The 20,373-nt window shown below is 38.0% G+C and overlaps 1 protein-coding gene across 1 annotated transcript in view; it reads left to right on the top strand.

Moving 5' to 3' along the window:
* Positions 1 to 4,260: 4,260 nt before the first annotated feature.
* LOC132095918 (structural maintenance of chromosomes protein 6-like) overlaps positions 4,261 to 20,373 on the top strand; it is a 121,439-nt gene continuing 105,326 nt past the window's right edge. The window contains exons 1-5 of the mRNA XM_059501011.1: positions 4,261 to 4,347; positions 7,446 to 7,580; positions 7,702 to 7,819; positions 11,457 to 11,562; positions 11,643 to 11,779. Coding sequence (XP_059356994.1) covers positions 7,449 to 7,580; positions 7,702 to 7,819; positions 11,457 to 11,562; positions 11,643 to 11,779 — 493 coding nt within the window. The 5' untranslated portion in view covers positions 4,261 to 4,347; positions 7,446 to 7,448. The remainder of the gene's footprint in view (positions 4,348 to 7,445; positions 7,581 to 7,701; positions 7,820 to 11,456; positions 11,563 to 11,642; positions 11,780 to 20,373) is intronic.

Genomic DNA, 20,373 nt, shown 5'->3' on the forward strand with positions numbered 1-20,373 from the left:
GCTTTATCTTGTAGAGTGTAGTCTGCTGCACTTCTCTGATCGGCGGATCCCGATCCACACCTTCCATCCCGAAAACAGGGGAAAGAGCTTCAGCTCCGACAGTTTGGATCGTAAAACACCCAAAATAACACGAAAACCTTACAAAACTCAACACGATGTGCTTTCTGCCATATCGGTCTACATTAACTTCTTTCTGAAACGTTAGAAATGAACCAGGCTCATGCATCAGACGAACCATGTCTAGCTGGACATGTCTACTTTTAAAATAATCAATTTAAATAGAAAAATAATAATAATAATTTTATATTTAGGCCTATGTAATTCAAATGAAACCAAGGAGAGGTGCAGTGTTTCCCGTCTGAACTCATTATCTGTAATGATGTCACACCATCACTATATTCATACTGTCATCTACAGAATTCGTGAATTCAGTTCATAATTATAAGTAGCCTATAGCCTATAATTAAAACATTTAAAGTAGACTAATTATGGGGAAAACTTAACTTATTTTAATATAAATTTTATTATAAATGTGGGGTTGGGTTTTTCCCATTTTATTTTTTTTTATGAATGGCCTAGAATAAAATAAATAAAAATTAAAATAATTAAAATAATAAAGTTGTCAAGTCTGCTTTGTCAATAACATGCGGCAGCTGGAAAATTATAATATTATTTTTTATTTTATTATTAATTTAATTAATTAATTAATTAATTAATTATTATTATTTTATCTTGCAAGCACCACTAGTATAGAATCCGCGGGATTAATATGCTCTGCTGTCTGCCGCTTCTCTCCTGGTGAAAATGAACTGAGCTTGCGGTTGCCGCTTGTCGGTGCAGTACAGAAGGGATGAAAGGGGCGTTTCAGCGCCGCCCACACATTCAAACAAATATTAAAGCATAATCTCATTTTTTACCCACAAACAAAAATACGAAAAATCCAGCTACATTTTCGTTTTGCGTTTCTTAAACAAAACGAAAAAACGAAAATCAAACCGTTTCTCATTTATCTTTATTTATTTTTAAATAGAAAATCAAATGACCAAAAGATACACGGACCACACACGCTTGATATCCGTTTTTTTAATCTTGATATTAGCATAAATTTGAAAATCGGAAAACGAAGCTTTATCTGTTTTTTCATTTTGGTTTTGGAAACAGATAAAAAAAAACAAGTCGTTTTTTTATTTTTCCATTTTTGGTTTCAATTAGAAAAACGAAAGAACGAATGATACACTGATTCTTCTTGCAGGATGAGTGGTGACTGACCGATTTAGTGCGGAGTGCCTAAAAAATCCGTGTATCATTCGTTCTTTCGTTTTTCTAATTGAAACAAAAAATGGAAAAATAAAAAAACGACTTGTTTTTTTTAAATCTGTTTCCAAAACGAAAATGAAAAAACGGATAAAGATTCGTTTTCCGATTTTCAAATTTGTGCTAATATCAAAAATAAAAAAAACGGATAACAAGCGTGTGTGTTTCACTTTGGTGTTTTCGTCTGATGCTAGTTAGTGACGGTCGTTCTTGAACGATTCGATCATTTTAAACGAATCTTTAATGTGACTCGGGAAGAACGAGTCGTCTCTGGGAGTGATTCGTTCAGTCGCATATGGTTCTAGTTCACCTTTTTCAGTCAATGCAGTGGGAGCCGGAAAGAGAATTGATTAGTTCTTTTTTTATTTGATTAATGCCAATGTACCAAAGATAAAAGTACAGATAGGTAATGTCAATATTGCATACAAAGAAGTGGCATTATATGCAAAGCACCATTTACAGACGTATGTACACATAAAAATAAATAATACTAATCGAAAACTTTAACAAAATAAATTAAAAAGATTAAATAGCATTGAAAAGATTAAACATTTTTGACAGCCTTAAGATTTTTGGAAGATTAAATAGTTTGGATATACTGTTGAACCTCTTTAAAAAAAAAAAAAAAACAATATATAATGGATTTTGATGAGTGAATTTACTGCGGTGAATATGACATTTTGCAAGAAGTCATAATTGGTTAATAATGAAATATACATTAATTTTGTCTTTTTGAATATTAAAGAAGCCAAACAGTACATCCTTAAAAAGCAGAGAGAAACCCTGTAGCACACTGCGATAGATAACATTAGAGAATTCATTCCAAAATAGCTGTGTGTGAGGACAATCCCAAACGATATGTATATCAGTTTCATTAGGGTCACCACAAAAACAACAGCTTGTATCTATGTCTGATTTAAACCTTTTCAAAAACACTTTAGCTGGGTAAAATCTGTGTAACAATTTGAATGAGATTTCTCTAACCTTGTTAGTTATTATATATTCCAAAGACAGAGTCCATACTTTTTTCTCATCAATATGATCAACCACATTCCTCTAATAAGACTCCATATGTGGTGTGTAACCATTTACGTTACACGCTCCTTTTGAAAAAGCGATCTAATCTTATAGTTACGTGATGAAGGATACTGGACAAAGTCGTGGCCTAGTTGTTAGAGTGTTTGACTCCTAACCCTAGGGTTGTGGGTTCGAGTCTTGGTCTGGCTATACCGCGACTGAGGTGCCCTTGAGCAAGGCACTGAACCCCAACTGCTCGCTGGGTGCCGCAGCATAAATGATGAACACTGCTCCGGGTGTGTGTTCACTGCTGTGTGTGTGTTCACTGCTGTGTGTGTGCACTTTGGATGGGTTAAATGCAGAGCACAAATTCTGAGTATTGGTCACCATATTGGCTGAATGTCACATCACTTTTTCACTTTCATGTAACAAAAAGCATAGTTTTCCTACTGGGATTTCAAATGGGTGTAAAGATAAAGATAAAGTGCTGGATGATCTAATGAGTCCCTTGAAAGCGTAACAACTCCTTTAGGAATAGTGTCCATGATGATGGAGAATTCTTTGGGAGTTACTGGAAAATTACATTTACATAAGAATTTTTTGTGACTTAAAATAAGACCTTCCAAGTTAAAGAACTAGGAAACAACCAAAACAAATTTCCAAATGAAGTACGGCTGAGAGGTGCTTAAAAATGAATGACCATGCAAGTAATGCCTGTTTATGAAATTTGGTTAAATTGTAAGGGATTCTAGCAATATTATAAATACAGATCAATAGGAAAGGGAGACCACCTAATTTGGAAAAGTAGTCATTGGGGATAAAAATCCATATTGAGTTTGGATTACACAAACACTGTCTAATCCAATTAATTTTGAAAGTGTTGTTCAAAGAAGAGAAATCAAGGAAATTAAACCCACCATAATCATATGTGTTCATTAATAAGTACTCTTTATTACCTTTGTTACAACATTCAGTGTATAGATAAGTGTATAAATAACCATTATGACAGAATTTTGTACATTTATAAACTGTAAGAAGTAAAAAGCTCAGAAATGCAGTAACTGTAAGAGTAAATAATAATTATAATAATGATGATGATAATAATAATGATTAGGCACCTGTTTGTAAGGAAGCATGTAAATTCATCTATCCAATGCTGTCACGTCACGTGACAAAAGAACGAATGATAGGATAAAGCCTTTTATACAGTCTTTATTATTATTATAATTATTAAACAATACAAACATTAAAACATTAAGGCAATACACTTAAAATCATAAAGACAAATAATAATAATAATATACACAGAGATTTGTTGCCAGGGTAACTCCAGTCTATGGTCAAAGCTTATGGGTCTGTCACGTGAGGAGCGACTCGAAAACCCGAAAGACTCAAGAGATGAACTAATCAATTCTCTAACACCGGCACCCACTGCATTGACTGAAACAGGTGAACTAGACTATTCCTGTACAGAAACTATAGAATTTTGCGCATACGCGACTGAACGAATCACTCCCAGAGACGACTCGTTCTTCCCGAGTCACATTAAAGATTCGTTTAAAATGATCGAATCGTTCAAGAATGACCGTCACTAACTAGCATCAGACGAAAACACACACGCTTGATATCCGTTTTTTTAATCTTGATTTTAGCATAAATTTGAAAATCGGAAAACGAAGCTTTATCTGTTTTTTCATTTTGGTTTTGGAAACAGATAAAAAAAAAAAAGTCGTTTTTTTATTTTTCCATTTTTGGTTTCAATTAGAAAAACGAAAGAACGAATGATACACGGATTCTAAAACCCACTTAGCTTTGAATTTCTATTACTTCTCTATGTCACTCATTTGTGATTTAATTAATGGGTTAGGATGTTTTTTTAAATGAATTCATTTTTCAAACACCTTCCTCTTGGCTGAGAGTTATCTGATTGGTGGATACAAACCGGAAGTGTGCTGACGTCGTCGCGCTCTGTGAGCAGTCAAAGGCGAAGCGCGCGAGGAACAGGAGGAGTGACTGGTATGTTGCGTCTGTTTCACACATGTGATTTTTGACCTAAAACTTGACATAACAACACAAACACACATATATAGCTTCCGCTTGTCTGGTTTGCATGTCCGCATTGGTTATTTGGTACTAATGGTATCAGCTTTTAAAGCCTGTCGCCTGTCCGTTAACATTTCAGTAAAAAAGCGAATTTCAACGTAACATTTTCCCAAAACTAACGTTACCGTTAGTTAATGTTGTAACGTTACCTGCCCAGTATATCACAGTAAAATTGCTATATTAACGTTTCCGAAGTTGCCAGTCTAGTGATGTCTCAAGTGGTTTCGTTTTAATGATTTGATTTCATTTGAATTAACGTTAAGTCATTTTCCGCTCAAATTGTCTGTTAGTAACCTATAATAAACTAACAATGTTGAATTGTGTTACTGAAAATCTGATATTTCGTTATACGACGTGCGAAAGAGCATAACGATTTTCTGTCACCTTTCCTATAGGACAGCTCAAAGTCAAATCAAATCCATAACAATGCCAAAACATGCCTGTAACGTTAGTTTTTTCTCTCTCTCTCTCCGTTTGTGGCCTTACCTTATAATGCAAGTAACGTTAACTGCAAAAAAAAAAAATGTTTCTACTAATTCTATAATTTTAATGTTTCTAAAATTCCATCTGTAAATGTGCCGTGTTAGAATCAGGACCACTGTTGATTTGTCTGAGTTCTTAAAAGATACAGCTGTGCTCATAAGTTTACATACCCCTTGCAGAATGTGCAAATTGGTATTAAATGAAGCAAAATAAGAGGGATCATGGAAATTGCGTGTTATTTTTATAATTTTTTTTTTATTTAGTACTGTCCTGAATAAGCTATTTCACATAACAGATCTTTAGTCAATTCTTCCACATACATACAGAGGATTGAAATTGCCCTTGGTGCATACAGATAGCTCTAACAGTAGAGCATAAAAATACAGATTGATACAGATTAAATATAAAATACAACTATACAAAAAAAATAATAATGTAGTATAAAATACAAGGCACATGGCAGATAGTGCAAACCAGTGAAAAATATCCATATACTCCACAAGACAAAATATTAACAATTTATAAAAATGCCCCCATTCAAAAGGTTATCTACCCTTGATTCTTAATACTATTTAAGTATCATTTCCTGTATGATCCACGACTGTTTTTATATTTTGTGTTAACAGTTAGTTAACGAGTCCCTTGTTGGTCCTGAGCAGTTCCACTGCCTGCTGTTCATCTGAAAAATCCTCCAGCTCCTGCACATTCTTTGGTTTTCCAGCATCATCTGCATATTTGAAGCTTTTCCAAAATTAACTGTTTACATCCAAAGATTTGAATTAAATTTTTGCACAAAACTGGAATATCACATAAAACATTTACAAATAAAGCACCGTTTTCATCCAACGAGTCAAAGAGAACAAAATCAACACTTCCTTGTATACTGGAACTAAATATCACTAAGAAAAGTAGGAGAAGCCACTGAATATAATATTTTTTATATGATAAATTACATGCGCCTCAGAGCGAGCAGATGTAAAACAAAAAATGCAGTCATTGCTTTTGGTTTATCACATAGTTTATTCTGTGTATAACATAACTTATTTTTATGCAATTTTTTTTATGCGCATAAATGCGCATTTTTATTTTTGTTTACTTTTTTTTTTTAATACTCTTAGTCCAAAATGTGCATACAAATTTGTTTGATGAGAACACAGCTATTGACTGTATGATTTTGAAATCCATCTTTTAACACTGAGGGACTCACTCATGCATATCTATTGCAAAAGGTAAAACCGTACTAATGCTCAAGAAGGCAACACAATGCATTAAGAGACTGGGGGTGTACACTTTTTATATTGTATGGTCAGAGTAAATTGTACTTATTTTGTCTTTTGAGAAATATTCAAGTATCGGATTCGAGTTTCTCGAGGAATCATTTCAGCCCTAATTGATTTTTAATCAAAATGTCATAACTGGATCTTTCTCTGGTAAAACAGGCAGGAATTCTCCAGTCATTTAGTCTGCTTAAACTTTTCCACATAAATTCGTATTCATCTGCTTTCATATTTGGGTGCAGTGCCCACATTTATAAATGCTATCTTTAGCCGATGCATCAAGCTGAGTCTCTGCCCTACACTCACATCTAATACAGAAGAAAATATCTGTTTCAACTTTAAGCAGTTAAGAGTTGGTGTTATTTGTTTTTAAGCTAAAACTAGAACCTTTATTTGCAACGAGACAAGGAAAACATACAGTTGTACAAATTCACACTTGTTCTTTGACCTCATATTAAAGGGTTAGTTCAGCCAAAATGAAAACTAACCCACAAATTACTCACCCTGAAGTCATCCTAGGTGTATATGACTTTCTTCAAGACTAATTAAGTTATTTTAAAATTGTTTGATCTTTAAAGCCATTTAATGCAATTTAGTGGGTGTTGCACTCCATCGGTCCATGAGAAGTTTAATGAAAACCTCATCCATTAAAAAAAAATTGGATGACTCAGAAGAGGAATGTGGAAACACAGTGGAGAGAGCAAAACAAAACAACGGTCAACAATTAGTAGTACAAAACGAGGATTTGTAAAGAAGAATATCGGAGGATTTCATTATAAGCCAAGAGGAGACTGGTTTTCCTTTGCTAAAGTAAGGAAACTTTGATTCTTTTGCTCCTGTTAACAAAGCGCAAGCTAGATTAAAGTGATTATTACATTTTAAATATATATTTTTCTTACAAAAACTTATTTGCTACAGGAGGCCTTTGTTCACCCCTCAGAGCTGTGTGAGACACTTTTTTTTTCAATGGATGAGCTTTATATTAAACTTCTCATGGATCGATGGATAGCCACACCCGCTTGGTTGCATCAAACAGCTTGAAATATCAAAGACAATTTTTTAAATAACTCCAATTGAATTTGTTCGGAAGAAGAAAGTCATGTACACCTAGGATGACTCCAGGTTGAATAATTTATGGCTTAATTAACATTTTTGGCTGACCTTACCTTTTAAGTGACATGGCAGTGTAATGATGATAAAGGATATAAATGACTGTGATTATTGTGAAGGTTAAATGTTTGATGTTTGTAGGAGATGTCGAAGAGAAAGAGCAGTAATTCAGGGCAGACACCTGATAAGAGAAGCCGGTTGTCTCAACCCGAGCTCTCTGAAGAGGATGAAACGGGCTACTTCAGTTCAGGAGACGGCTTGAACACATCAGAGAGTGTAAGACTTGCACAGCACAGTACAACGGTCTCGACTGCTCATTTTTGCTTTTACCTTATGCACTTTCTCCATAGACTTGCTAGTAACGTCCCCATACGCATCTATGTATGTGTGTTTTCAGGTCACAGGTGAAGTGGGCATCATAGAGAGTATCTCTCTAAGGAACTTCATGTGTCACTCGATGCTTGGTCCCTTTGCGTTTGGTCCAAACGTCAACTTTATCGTAGGAAACAATGGAAGTAAGTTCTCCTCCATATTTAATTTTTTTATTTGTGTGAAAATAGAATTTCCTGTGCAGTGTATCTCAAGTGTTCACAATCTCACTTGTGAAGTTTTAGTAACTGTTTTAGATTCGAAATCCAGACTACCGTATTTTCCGGTCTATAAGTCGCACTTTTTTTTCATAGTTTGGCTGGTCCTGCTACTTATAGTCAGGTGCGATTTATTTATCAAAATTAATTTGACATGAACCAAGAGAAATGAACTAAGAGAAAACATTACTGTCTGCAGCCGCGAGAGGGCGCTCTATGCTGCTCAGTGCTCCTGTAGCATACACTGAAAACATAGCAATGTTAACATAGCAAACATAACAATGAACTCAGTGAACCCATTTGAAGTTGAAAATTAACTTTTTTCTAGCCTTTCATTTTGCCTTTACTTTTTCCTCACCTGTGGATTTAAACAGAATATGTCACTAACACATGTGAACTAACCATTTTAGCTGTAAATAGTCTGGACCACCAGTGGGCCACAGAACCCTGATTGGGGAACTTTGCAGCTATAAAATAGAAAGAAAATATTTCTTGCATCAGATTATAAGAGGTCACTAAGGCTAGAGCCACTCGAAGCCAGAGCTTTCCCTAGCTGATCTTTTTTTTTCTGTCTCTAAAGAAATATCTGCTTACGCATAAAACTGACTCAAAACGATGTAGTATACATACCAAACCAGTATGTGGCTTTGTATTTCTGCCACAGAGATACACTCAAAACAAAGAAGAAGACTTGGGCTCAATCCCAATTCTACCCCTTAGCCCTTCCCCTTTCCCCTACCCCTCCGTTTCGCGCGTTCACGTGAAGGGGTAGGGGTGTCTCGATTCTCATTTGGTTGGAGGGGTAGGGTTAAGGGGAATGGCCAGATAGCCCTTCCAACGAAGATTTTTCGGGACTACACTTCAAACGAAGGGGTATGAATTATCTCGGCAACATGGCTGCAACAGCGAACAAAAAAACACATAAATGTAAGCTTTTTTGGCATAAATAAAGATTTTAACGAAAAGTAATCATTTGTTTTATGTTACATTCAATTGTGAGTTCATATTAATGGTCATGTTACTCAAAAAAAATGTTTGCAAAAAATCGCTAATATTTGCTAACCTCATATCATTACAGACTGCATGATAGTGCCACAGCATATGTCTGATCAGGGCGATATTTTCCGTAGACTAATCCCCCCAGTAATTAGAAATCGCTAAAGCATTTTCTCAAATATTACCTATTCGAGAGAGAGAGAGAGAGAGAGAAATGGAAGTTGCATGTATTCGCGTCTGTGCGTTTATCTTTTTAAGTATGCATGCACACACTCGCGTCGCTGAAGGTCACCGGCGCCATCTTGTGCACCTAGCCCATTGGGCATTGTTTAAATGCCACGGCCTACCTGAGCATTGTTTCTGACCATGTCCATCCCTTTATGACCACCATGTACCCATCCTCTGATGGTTACTTCCAGCAGGATAATGCACCATGTCACAAAGCTTGAATCGTTTCAAGTTGGTTCCTTGAACATGACGATGAGTTCACTGTACTAAAATTGCCCCCACAGTCACCAGATCTCAACCAAATAGAGCATCTTTTGGACATGGTGGAATGGGAGCTTCGTGCCCTGGATGTGCATCCCACAAATCTCCATCAACCGCAAGATGCTATCCTATCAATATGGGCCAACATTACTAAAGAATGCTTTCAGCACCTTGTTGAATCAATGCCACGTAGAATTAAAGACAGTTCTGAAATTATATATATATGTATACATACATACACATACACACACATACATATGATCTACACTGGATGCGATGCTGCACGACATGACAAATCCCAGACAGAAAACTGCTGCTGCATTCTATTAATGATGTATTGACACAAATTTCAAATGATTTTCAATGGTCGCTTTGTCATGTCCAGTGTACTAGCCAGACTTTAGCTGTTGCGACGCAGACATGCTGTTACTCACCTATCAGCAAAAAACAAAGCAACCTGATCTGGTCTGATCACAGGCCTTCCGCTCGCGTTCTTTCCAGCGCTGTAAAGCTGGACCGGTATTTACACGGGTCCTACTTCTTGCCTTATTACCTTAAGCCTTTTTTTGTTCTGCAGACATTTTCCTCTTTTGTTTTTCATCCTCCATCTCTATCTTTCTGTCGCTTGGCTCAGCTAATGTCCGTTCTGTGCATTGAACACTCTCTCCTGCACACTATGAGGAGACACACCACTTACTGCTGATTGGCTGCAAGTTTGTTTTGCTACTTGGCCTGAATCAGTTTTCTAGGGGTGTTTTCACACCTGGATCATTGTTTTGGAACCTGGTGCGCTTCCCCCCCCTTTGCTCTGTTCGTTTGGGCATATGTGAACATGGCAATCGCACTCAGATCTGTACCAAAACAACCGGTCCGAAATCACCTGTATTAGTTCTGTAAAAACCATTAGACTGTCCCGGCATCCCAGTGTGCATACTATCCACCTTATCTGTCTTAAATAGTATTGAAAATTACTAATTACTTGGAATTTAGAATGGATAGTATGCACATTGGGATGCAGGCGATATCTGTGGGTGAGCACGTCATTCAAAATCAAAGCGCACCATTACATTTTTAATGCCGTCTTATAGTAACTGTTAGGTGCATTTTAAAAATGTTTTCCAGACAAATCCTGGACCCCTGTTCAAAATGATAAATTTATATAATGACGGCTACTAAAAAAGCCCTCTAAGATGTGAGCAGCTATGAGCAGAATTCTGGAAAATAAACCATGGAACTTTGACTAATGACAGGAAAATTTACTCGCATGTGACTTGTATTAACAATTTTGGTCCATTTAGAAACTTTGCCGTGTGAAAGGGAAACAAACCAAGAATAAAAATTAACATTGCAATAATTTTAATCCCTGTTTTGGAACAAAGCAATCAATCTACAGATGTGAAGGCACCCTAAAGCATTTTTTGAAAAATCGCTTGCCTGTAACCGCGCTGCATGCAGCAGACACTTTAGAGCAGTGCAAATAATGCACTCACACAGATGTGACCACGTCAAATTTTCGCAAAAAAATTTAGCAGTCTAGAGCCCAGATTACAACACTTGCTTTACCAATGGATCATCTGCAGTGAATGGTTGCCATCACAATGAGTGCAAACAGCTTACATCACTATAATCCACAACACAATTGTTTTTTTTTGTTGTTTGTTTGTTTGCATATTTGTAATGAAATCCATCATTAAGGATTCACTGAAGTGGATTCATTGGTCAGCAAAAGATGTAATGCTAAATTTCTCCAAATCTGTTGAATATGAAGAGACAAATTCATCTACATCTTAGATGGTCTGAGTAAATTTTCAGCAAATTTAGTTTTTATATATTTATTTTGGTGAACTGTTCCTTCAGTATTTCAAATGTCTGGTGAGTGGGGCAGGATTTAATGAAGTACTGTAGTTAACCTTAATTTGGAAGATGGATTACACAATCATGTACTTTTGAATAGGCATATAATTAACTACAATAATAAGAAAACATATAAAGGGACACAGTTTTGTTACAGTTGTTATTGCTTGTTATCAAAGTTTTTATGGTTTTATTTATAGTTGTTTCATGTATATTTGTGTGTTAGGTGGAAAAAGTGCCGTGCTGACAGCTTTGATAGTAGCCCTGGGCGTTAAAGATCACACCACAAACAGAGGTTCCTTTATCAAAGGATTTGTGAAGGAAGGACAGAGGTACAACGCACCTATCTGGATTTCTCTGCATGTAGTCACAGTCTATAGTCTCTCATACTGTTATTGTTTCTGACATTTAGTTCTGCAGATGTGTCCATCACTCTGAGGAACAGGGGTCGTGATGCATATAAGCCAGAAGTGTTTGGCCAGTCCATCATCGTAGATCTTCATATTTCCAGCGAGGGAATGAAGACATATGAACTAAGAAGTAAAGCAGGTATAATTATAAATACAGAACCATTTCACCTTTGGGTACTCACTTACTTTGGGTAGTTTAAATTAGGACTGTGAGTTAAAGACAAAGTAAAATTGTCATGATTTATTTACCCTCTGGTCAACTAGTGCTGGACGATTTTGAGCATTAGTTGACTGATCGGACGTTTATTAATAAGCCATTAATTGCCTACATAGCCTAATAAGCACTCAATCACACACATAAACTTGCCACAATACACCGGCAGAAGTAATGATTATGAATCTTAAGTCATTGTGGTGTATTTATAGTAGGGGTTGCATGATTACTGATTTCTGCTAGTGGATTACTTATTTAAAAAATACTCGAGTTACTCGATTACTTGTGGTTCATGCTACTGTAAATGAAAAGACATGAAATAGTTCTTATCAATAATTTTTTATAAATTTATAGCTAAATGCAACACATGTAAATTGTCATTGTCATGACATTACATATTTACATTTTCATGTAACAGCCAGTATTTGTATCTGTATTTTTTTATCTGAACCAATCACAAAATGATACGTAACTGAATTCGGATACAACGTCGTACAGTTATCTTTAGCTCACTGTGCTTGTTCCATTCAATCATATCATAGCCTAAGGTTTAAATCATTGTCTTTTAAATATATACAAATAATAGAATGTGTTTGATGTATTATTATTGGTGATATTACTCTTTCCAAACTCTGATTTCTGAGAGATGCACAGAGAAGCAACAGCAATGCAGTGTTTGATTTGCGCTCTTTTCATTTATTCACTTCACACTCTATTGCGTGACTTTAGAGGTCTGAGTATTATATTGTGCTGATCCCCTAGCTTAACTGTTATCTATCAAACACTGGACTGTGCCAGCTTCAGCCGAATATTCAGGTATAATTTTTCCTTGTCCGTTATTCTTTTTTGAAGCCATTATCCGTGTCATTCCAAATAAGCTATTTGGCTTCGGCCACACCACTAATTATAATATTACATATTTTCATTTTACATGCAACATAGATAAAGGCCTAGAAAGTAACAGCTACACACAATATTGTAATCCTAAAATTCACGTCGTACTTACAAACTCTATGCATGCATTATGGTTAATGCATGCTCGAGTAGTCGATTGTTTCCAACTGCGTGGTTGATCACTCGACTAGTCTATGCAAGCCCTAATTTATAGCAATAGCCAAAAATACATTGTATTAGGGCTGCACGATATTGGGAAAAAATTACATTGTGATATTTTATTTTTCTGCGATATATATTGCGATATGAAATCTAATCTTATTTTTTCTTACAAACAAAAATGGGGTGAGCACACTTACATTCTCATTTTAAATGATTTAAACATCAGATTATTATTTAAATTTGAGTAAATTAATTGTTTGTAACTTTAGGATATGGTTTGAATTGTTAACATATTAACTAACATGAACTTACCATGAGCAATACTTTTGTTACTATATTTATTAATCTTTGTTTATCTTAGTTTATAAAAACACAGCTGTTCATTGTTTGGTAATGTTACTTTACAGTGCATTAACAATGTTAACAAATACTGTACAAATTTTGATTTCAACAATAAAGGCTATAGCCTAAATGTTGAAATTAACAATGTTGTAGAAGTGCAGTTTAGTAATAGTAAATGTTAAAAATGTAGTTAAATAGTTTAATAAATAGAACATTATTGTAAAGTGTTACAGATTTTTTTTATACACCAATTCAGACGTCTCGTGAGTTCAGTGTTGGACAGGTCAGTTGTTTAAACCATTCATTAAATTGAATCTGTTCAATTCTAAATCTGTGTTGCTGTTCCTCCATAAGGCAGAAAGGCTTCTCCCCCCAGTTCAGTCACCCTTTACAATCTCACAAGAAGGTTTTACTTACCTCAGGATTAAAATTACACCAACTGTAAGTGAAATTGTATCAGCAAATTATAAGCCCATATCAGAATCTATAATTGGTCTGCTAAACAGATGGACAAAACTTCCCATTTCATTAATTGGCCGTGTTAATATATTAAAAATGTCAATTTTACCCAGATTGTTATGTCCCGTCCAATCCATCCCCCTCCCTCCACATTCCTCTTTTTTTTTTGTCCTAATGAAAAAAACAACAAGCTCCCTCGTCTCAGGCTCTCCTTGCTGTGCTTGCCTTATGATAGAGGGTAGTTAAACCTACCAAACTTAAAATGATACTACTGGGCAGCTCAAATTAGAGCAGCAATGTTTTATTTTGAGAAGGATTATCCCCTGACCTGGGTATCTATAGAGGCTCACTCTATTCCAATTCCTTTGAATTTATATTTGTATTCAGCTGATGCTTGGAAGTTAATTAAAGGTACTAAAAATCCATATACCAGAAACACTGTATCAGTTTGGTTTGAGGCTCTTGCTCATCTAGGTGACTTACCACAACTCGCTTTTCACCAGTTTTTGGTAATGAAACTTTCCGTCCTGGTAGAGCTGATCCAGGTTTTAAAATCTGGTCAATTCAAGGTATTTGTAAGGTGTCTGATCTCTATAATGAAGGAAACTTTATGTCCTTTAAAGAAATTAGGACAAGGTTTGGAATTCCGCAAAAGCACTTTTTCAAATATTTGCAATTACGTAGCTTCATTCTGTCAAGACAAGGCCAAAGTTTGGTTGGGCCTCCTCTCTCTACTTTGGAAAATATGACACTTAACTGTTTGAAAGGTAGAGGACAGATATCTGTGTTATAAAAACAGTTTGTGACCAAATCTAAAGAATCATTTAATGACAGACTTCAAGCATGGCGCTCTGACCTGCAGGCTGATATAACTGAGGAAGAGTGGCAAATAGCATGTTTAAAATCCCAAACTCAGACAACGAGTACACATTTGAGACTGGTTCAGTATAAATGGTTGAGTAGACAATATATCAGTCCAGTTAAGTTACATCACTTCAACCCGAATATTCCTGATATATGCTACAAATGTAAACAAGCGAAGGGAACTTTATTCCATTGTATGTGGAAATGCACTAAAGTTAATTGTTTTTGGGATAAAATATTGAATATATAAGTCAAATTATTGGTAAAGTAATTCCTCTTGATCCCAGGTTGTGTATATTACATATTTGTCCTCTGAACTTTAAAATGATCAAACATGAAAGATTGTTGTTAAATCTCTGTTTGCTGGAAGCTAAACATGTAATTGCATGTTCTTGGAAAAAAGAAGAAAGTCCTTGAGTGTCTCAATGGATAAAGGGGATGACCTCATGCCTTGCCTTAGAAAAGATTACATGTTTTTTGAAAAACAAACTTCAAGTATTTTGGTCCATCTGGAAAGTGTTCTATGACTTTTTGGAGAGTCTAGATGGTGACTCTTGTGGAATTGATGGACATTGAAAGTATATAGACAAGTATGTTATTGCTGTATTATTTTTATTTTTTTATTTATTATTTTAGTATATTTATGTATTTATTTTTAAGGTTATTGTTGAGTTCACTTACATATTACTATTTTTATTTATTTATTTTATTATTATTATTATTATTATATATATGTATTTTAATGTATATATAGGTAATATATGTGTGTCAAAATGAAAAATGTAACTCTTGTCTTAATCTGTATGTAAATCATTGAAAAAAAAATTTAATCGGTTCAAAGGAATCATTAGTTCGCAAATCAGACGTTTAACGGCACGCGTTGTGTAATTATCTCTGCAGTTTAGGGTATCGCACAAGATTTGACAACAAAGAAAAACTTTTCATCACTGGATAGTTTTCGACACCATCGTGTCAATTGATTTTGATTTATATTCGCGAGGGAGAGAGAGCAAGACAGCGCTCGTGTTGTTTGAAGACGGTAAAGGTGAGCGTGCACGTGCGGCCGGGGCTCTCTCGCGCCCTATCTATCTCTCTCTCTCTCTCTCTCTCTCTCTCTGCTCGTTCTTATATGCGCTCTGTTAAACTGACAGGACTTAAAAACACATGCAAATATAAACTTTCACTCTATGAAAATTTCCTCCAGAACCGGTCAACTTCTGTTTGGATGGTTCTTAATCTCTTGTAAGAGTAGCCTTCAAAGTCAAAGGTCCCTGGATCTCCTCTGGGTCCAGTTCTTCCAAGCAGAAGTGAATTTGGGCTAATGTATTCTACACAGTCCTCCCGGCTCTGAGTCCTGGCATCAATAGGTCATTCATTGGCGAGGTTGGAAGCCATATAAAGGAAAGTCTGAAACTCACCCAATGTGAAGACTCCATTACCCCCCAGATTGTGCAAAGCCCGCTTCACAGTCCGGACAGCAGCTTCAGCAGCTCCGTTCCTGTGAGGTGAGTCTGCTGGATGGATCCTCCAGTTCCCTTCTGTGCCATGCTTGGAGACTTCATATTCAAGCTTTGATTTCTCCAGTCGGTCCAAAAACATGTAGAGCTCTTTGAGGGCAGGTCTGGCTCCGACAAAGTTCTTTCCAGGATCCGACCACAATTTCCTCGGATGTCCTCTCAGTGCCGTAAATCTTTGGTAGGCTAACAGGAAGCCTTCAGCTGACTGGTCACTGACAAGGTCTGTGTGCATAGCTCTGGACGCCATGCAACAGAAGACAATTCCCCACACTTTGAGTTTCACCTTCTTTCTCACCTCATCCTTCACTTCGTAAGGTCCAAATAAGTCCACTGTCGTGTACTCAAATGGATTGGCTGGTGTTATTCGCTCCGATGGAAGGTCACTCATGATCTGTTGGCATCTTCGGGCCCTAAGTCTCCTGCATGTCACACAATTATCAACGATCTTCTGAGCTAATTTCCGGCCTCTTACCACCCATGCTTTCCTTCTCATCCGGAGGAGTGTGCCTGCGATTTCTTCATGATTTGCCTTGTGGGCTTCTTGAGCTAGAAGAGTGGATACCCAGGATGTGCAGGGCAAGATTGGTACTGCAGTTTTTTCTTCATTAAAGATTTGGAATCTTCCTCCACAGAGCAAAAGTCCAGTGCTTTCCTCTTTGACCACAGCAAGCCTGCTGAGTGTGGTGTCTGGGAAGGTTACCTCCTTTTGAGCTGCAAGGAAGAGATCCCTGAGTGCATCTTCACACTCCATGATGGTAAGTGTAGCTTCCTGGACTCTGGACTTGATCTCAAGAGCTGAAGGAATCTCCTTCCTCTTTGGCTTGCTTGTGGTTGAGGTCTTGGCCAGCATTTCTTTCCACTTTGTGGCAGCTCTCCACACCCAGGCAATGACTCTCATCAGCTGGTTAAACTGCTGAACTTACTGATGTTAAGGATTTTAATGTGCTCGGGTCAGTGCTGCTGTAAAACATTTCCTTTGGAGCTTATTTATACCTTCTTTGGCATCTGCAGCAACATCTTTGGCTGACTTTGTCGGCCACTCCTTCACTGGTCGTTTCAAAAACTCTGGGCCATTTTGCCACACAGAGTTCTCTTTGAGGTCTTCTGGGGTTGCTCCTCTTGTTGTAAGGTCAGCAATGTTTTGCTCACCTGGAATCCATCTCCAGTCTTCAACTGATGTGGACTTCTGGATCTCTCCCACTCTGTTCGCAAAAAAGGTCTCGTACCCATAACTGTCCCTTTGGATTGCACCCAGCACAGTTTGACTGTCCAACAGATGGATCCAACGATCAACTTGCATCCGACTGTGTTTTTCAATGTATTTCCTGAGTCTTGCAGCGAATACAGCACCACAGACCTCAGTCTTCACTGGTTCTCCCTTTTGGTCAAGTGGTGTGAGCTTGGCTTTGGACTCAACAAGCCGGACCAGGATGCCTTGCTCGGTCTCCCACCTGAAGTATGCAACAGCTCCATAGCTCTGGTCACTTCCATCTGAGAATGTTATTCCCCAGGGTTCTCCAATCCTTTTGACTGGTGTGAGGCTTCTATGGAAGGTAATTTGGTTGAGGCGTGTGTATTCCTCAAACAGGTGGATGGCTTCTTCTCTAAGTCTTTCAGACAGAGGTGTGTCCCATGTGTCTCGTGTTAGAGTTTTGCCTCCAGCTTCTTGAAATGCCTTTCTGACTAGAATGGCTCCTTTCTGTTTGGCAGGTGTTGCAAGGCCTATTGGGTCATACAAACTAGCTACTTGGCTAAGCAATTGTCTTCTAGTCAGTGGGTTTGGAGTTTTTCTTCTTACCTCTTCTCCGACAAGATTTTGGCTGATTCTCATCTTTTTTAGAAGTTTATCGAGGTCATAAGATACAGTTTGTCTGGTTCAACCAGGTAACCAACTCCAAGGGCTTTGTTGTCTCCTTCTCTCATTTGGTTGGGGAGAATGAAGACTTCATTTGACGATGCTGGATGTTTTGATGTAGACGTCTGCCTCCCACTTTGGCCTGATCGGACCCACGGCTTGAGGAAGAATCCACCTGCCTTCAGAATTTCTTCGACTCCTTTGGTGGTTTCATCTAGCTTTTCCAGCTCATTATGGGATGTCAGGATATCATCTACATAGGAATCCTCTTCAAGGACTCTCCGTTCCTCCTTCAGATGAGTGAACATTGGCAGCTTTGCTGTCTCTCTCATGGCCAGTTGTGCGATGCACCCTGCTGGCCGATCGCCAATGTTGACCCTGGTGATGGCATATTCCTCAATTTCTTCATCTTCACTGTTTCTCCAGAGAAATCTATGGAGGTGCATCTCCAGGTCTTCAAGCCACACAAAATTGTACATCTTCTTGATGTCGCCGAGGGCAGCATGGACTCCTCTCCTGAACCTTAGTAGCACTGCTCGGATGGGATTAAGTACATCATGCCCTTTCAGAAAAAGGTCATTCATGCTGATTCCTCTAAACTTCTGGCTGCTGTTCCATACCAGATCGGACAGGTGTTGTTACAGAGTGTGGGTTTGGCGCCACCAAATGACTGACATACCATACTGGCCCTTTCCAGTCAGCAACAGTCTCTCTAGTGAGTTTCTTTGCTGCCTTCCTTTCCACCATCTCGTGGACTTGAGTTGTGTATGCTGCACGCCACTCTGGTTCTTTCTTGAGCTGTTTTCTTCATATAACTGAGGCCTTGCCTGATCATTTCAAGCTCTCTTTCTTCACTCAGAGTCATGTCTTTGCCTCCTGGTTGACAGTTACCACACCGGCATCCTCCACACATGGGTTCGCAGGCTGCACCAATGCTGTCCCACTTCCACCAGTCCAAGAACTCTCTGCCAATAACAGTGGTTTTGGTTTCAGCTCTAGATTCCTGCATCTCAGCAATTTCTTGATACTTCACTGCTGTGATTCTCATCGATCGTGCAAAGTGAGTCTCAGAATTGTGCAAGGCCATGTCCACTACTTCACAGAGGTCTGGATGTGCTCCGCCAACAGTCTTTCCTAAAGGGCTTTCCCACAGGACAAGATCTCCTACTACCTTTACTCTCTGTGGAGCAAGTCTTCCTTCACGGTGGCTTATGAGAAGCTCCACGTGTTCTGGTCTGTGAAGATCTTCCAGGTTGGAATCGGGGAAGAACTTCTTGAGTTGCTGTGCTTTGATTACTCTGTGAACTTTTGCAATTTCATCCAACCCATAACAGATCAGCTCATGAGCTCTCTCCGTGCCTCTAGGTGTCTTGACTCTTACCTTGAGTAAGTATCTTTTGGTCTTTACCCTCATGGCCATGCCTCCAACTCCATGGACCACAAGCGTGATCTTTTCACTTTGAAGCTTCAGTCTCCTGGCAGCTATATGAGTGATGTAGTCGGTATCTGATGCTAAGTCAATGAGAGTTCCAATTTTCTGTCCTGCGTTGGTGGTTACTTCGAGAAGCATAAGAATAACTGGTAACTCACGTGTGCTTGAGTCCATCACTCCAGGAAGGCTTCTTCCAGTGCAGTGTGATTTTGCAGCCATATTGGTGAAGGCTCTCCTGAATTTTTCTGCCATATCCGGGGTAAGCTCAGATATTAATTCCTCTTGCTCCTCTGTGAATGTTTGCCTCCTAGTGCCGGGTTTTCCCACTTTCACAGATTCTTTCCCCTTGAATCCTCCTTTCAGACAGAGAAAGAAATGGTGATCTTAAGAGCTTCCTCTCCTGCAGTCTCTGTTCCTGCACAGGTACGTGTCCGTACATTGATCATCCTCTGCATGACATCGGAGGCATCTTCTGCATGCTCCCAGCCGTTCGACTGCATTCAGCTTCTCACCAGGCTTTAGTTCTTTGAACTGCTTACAAAAGAAGATCTTCTCACGGTGCTTTTCATCTCCACAGACAACACATCCTCCTTTCCTCGTGGACTTTGTGGAGGCATACCTTTTCTCCAGGTACGTGGCTTTCTTTTCAGGTTTTTCACCTACACACAATTGGTCTAGTTTCTCTAGAATGTCTTCTTGTGTCTTTAAGAATGTTAGAAGGTTGTCAAAGTGATTGTCAAGTGTGACTCCATTTCTTGGATTGACCATGAATGTCAGCCAGTCCCTCTTTATATTATCTGGCAGCTTGCTCTCTATGGATCTGATCACAAGGGGATTTTTTATGGCTCCAGTACTTTCGAGCTCCGTGAGGTCATTCAGGGCCTTTTCCACAGCTTGAATTAGGTCAATTACCTTCCTTGGCTGGTGTGACTTTAAAGGAGGGATCCTCTCTAGGTCCTCAATTATCTCCAAGGCAATTGTTGGTTTATCTCCA

This window comes from Carassius carassius, chromosome 20, assembly GCF_963082965.1.
Source record: "Carassius carassius chromosome 20, fCarCar2.1, whole genome shotgun sequence".
Classification (NCBI taxonomy): domain Eukaryota; kingdom Metazoa; phylum Chordata; class Actinopteri; order Cypriniformes; family Cyprinidae; genus Carassius; species Carassius carassius.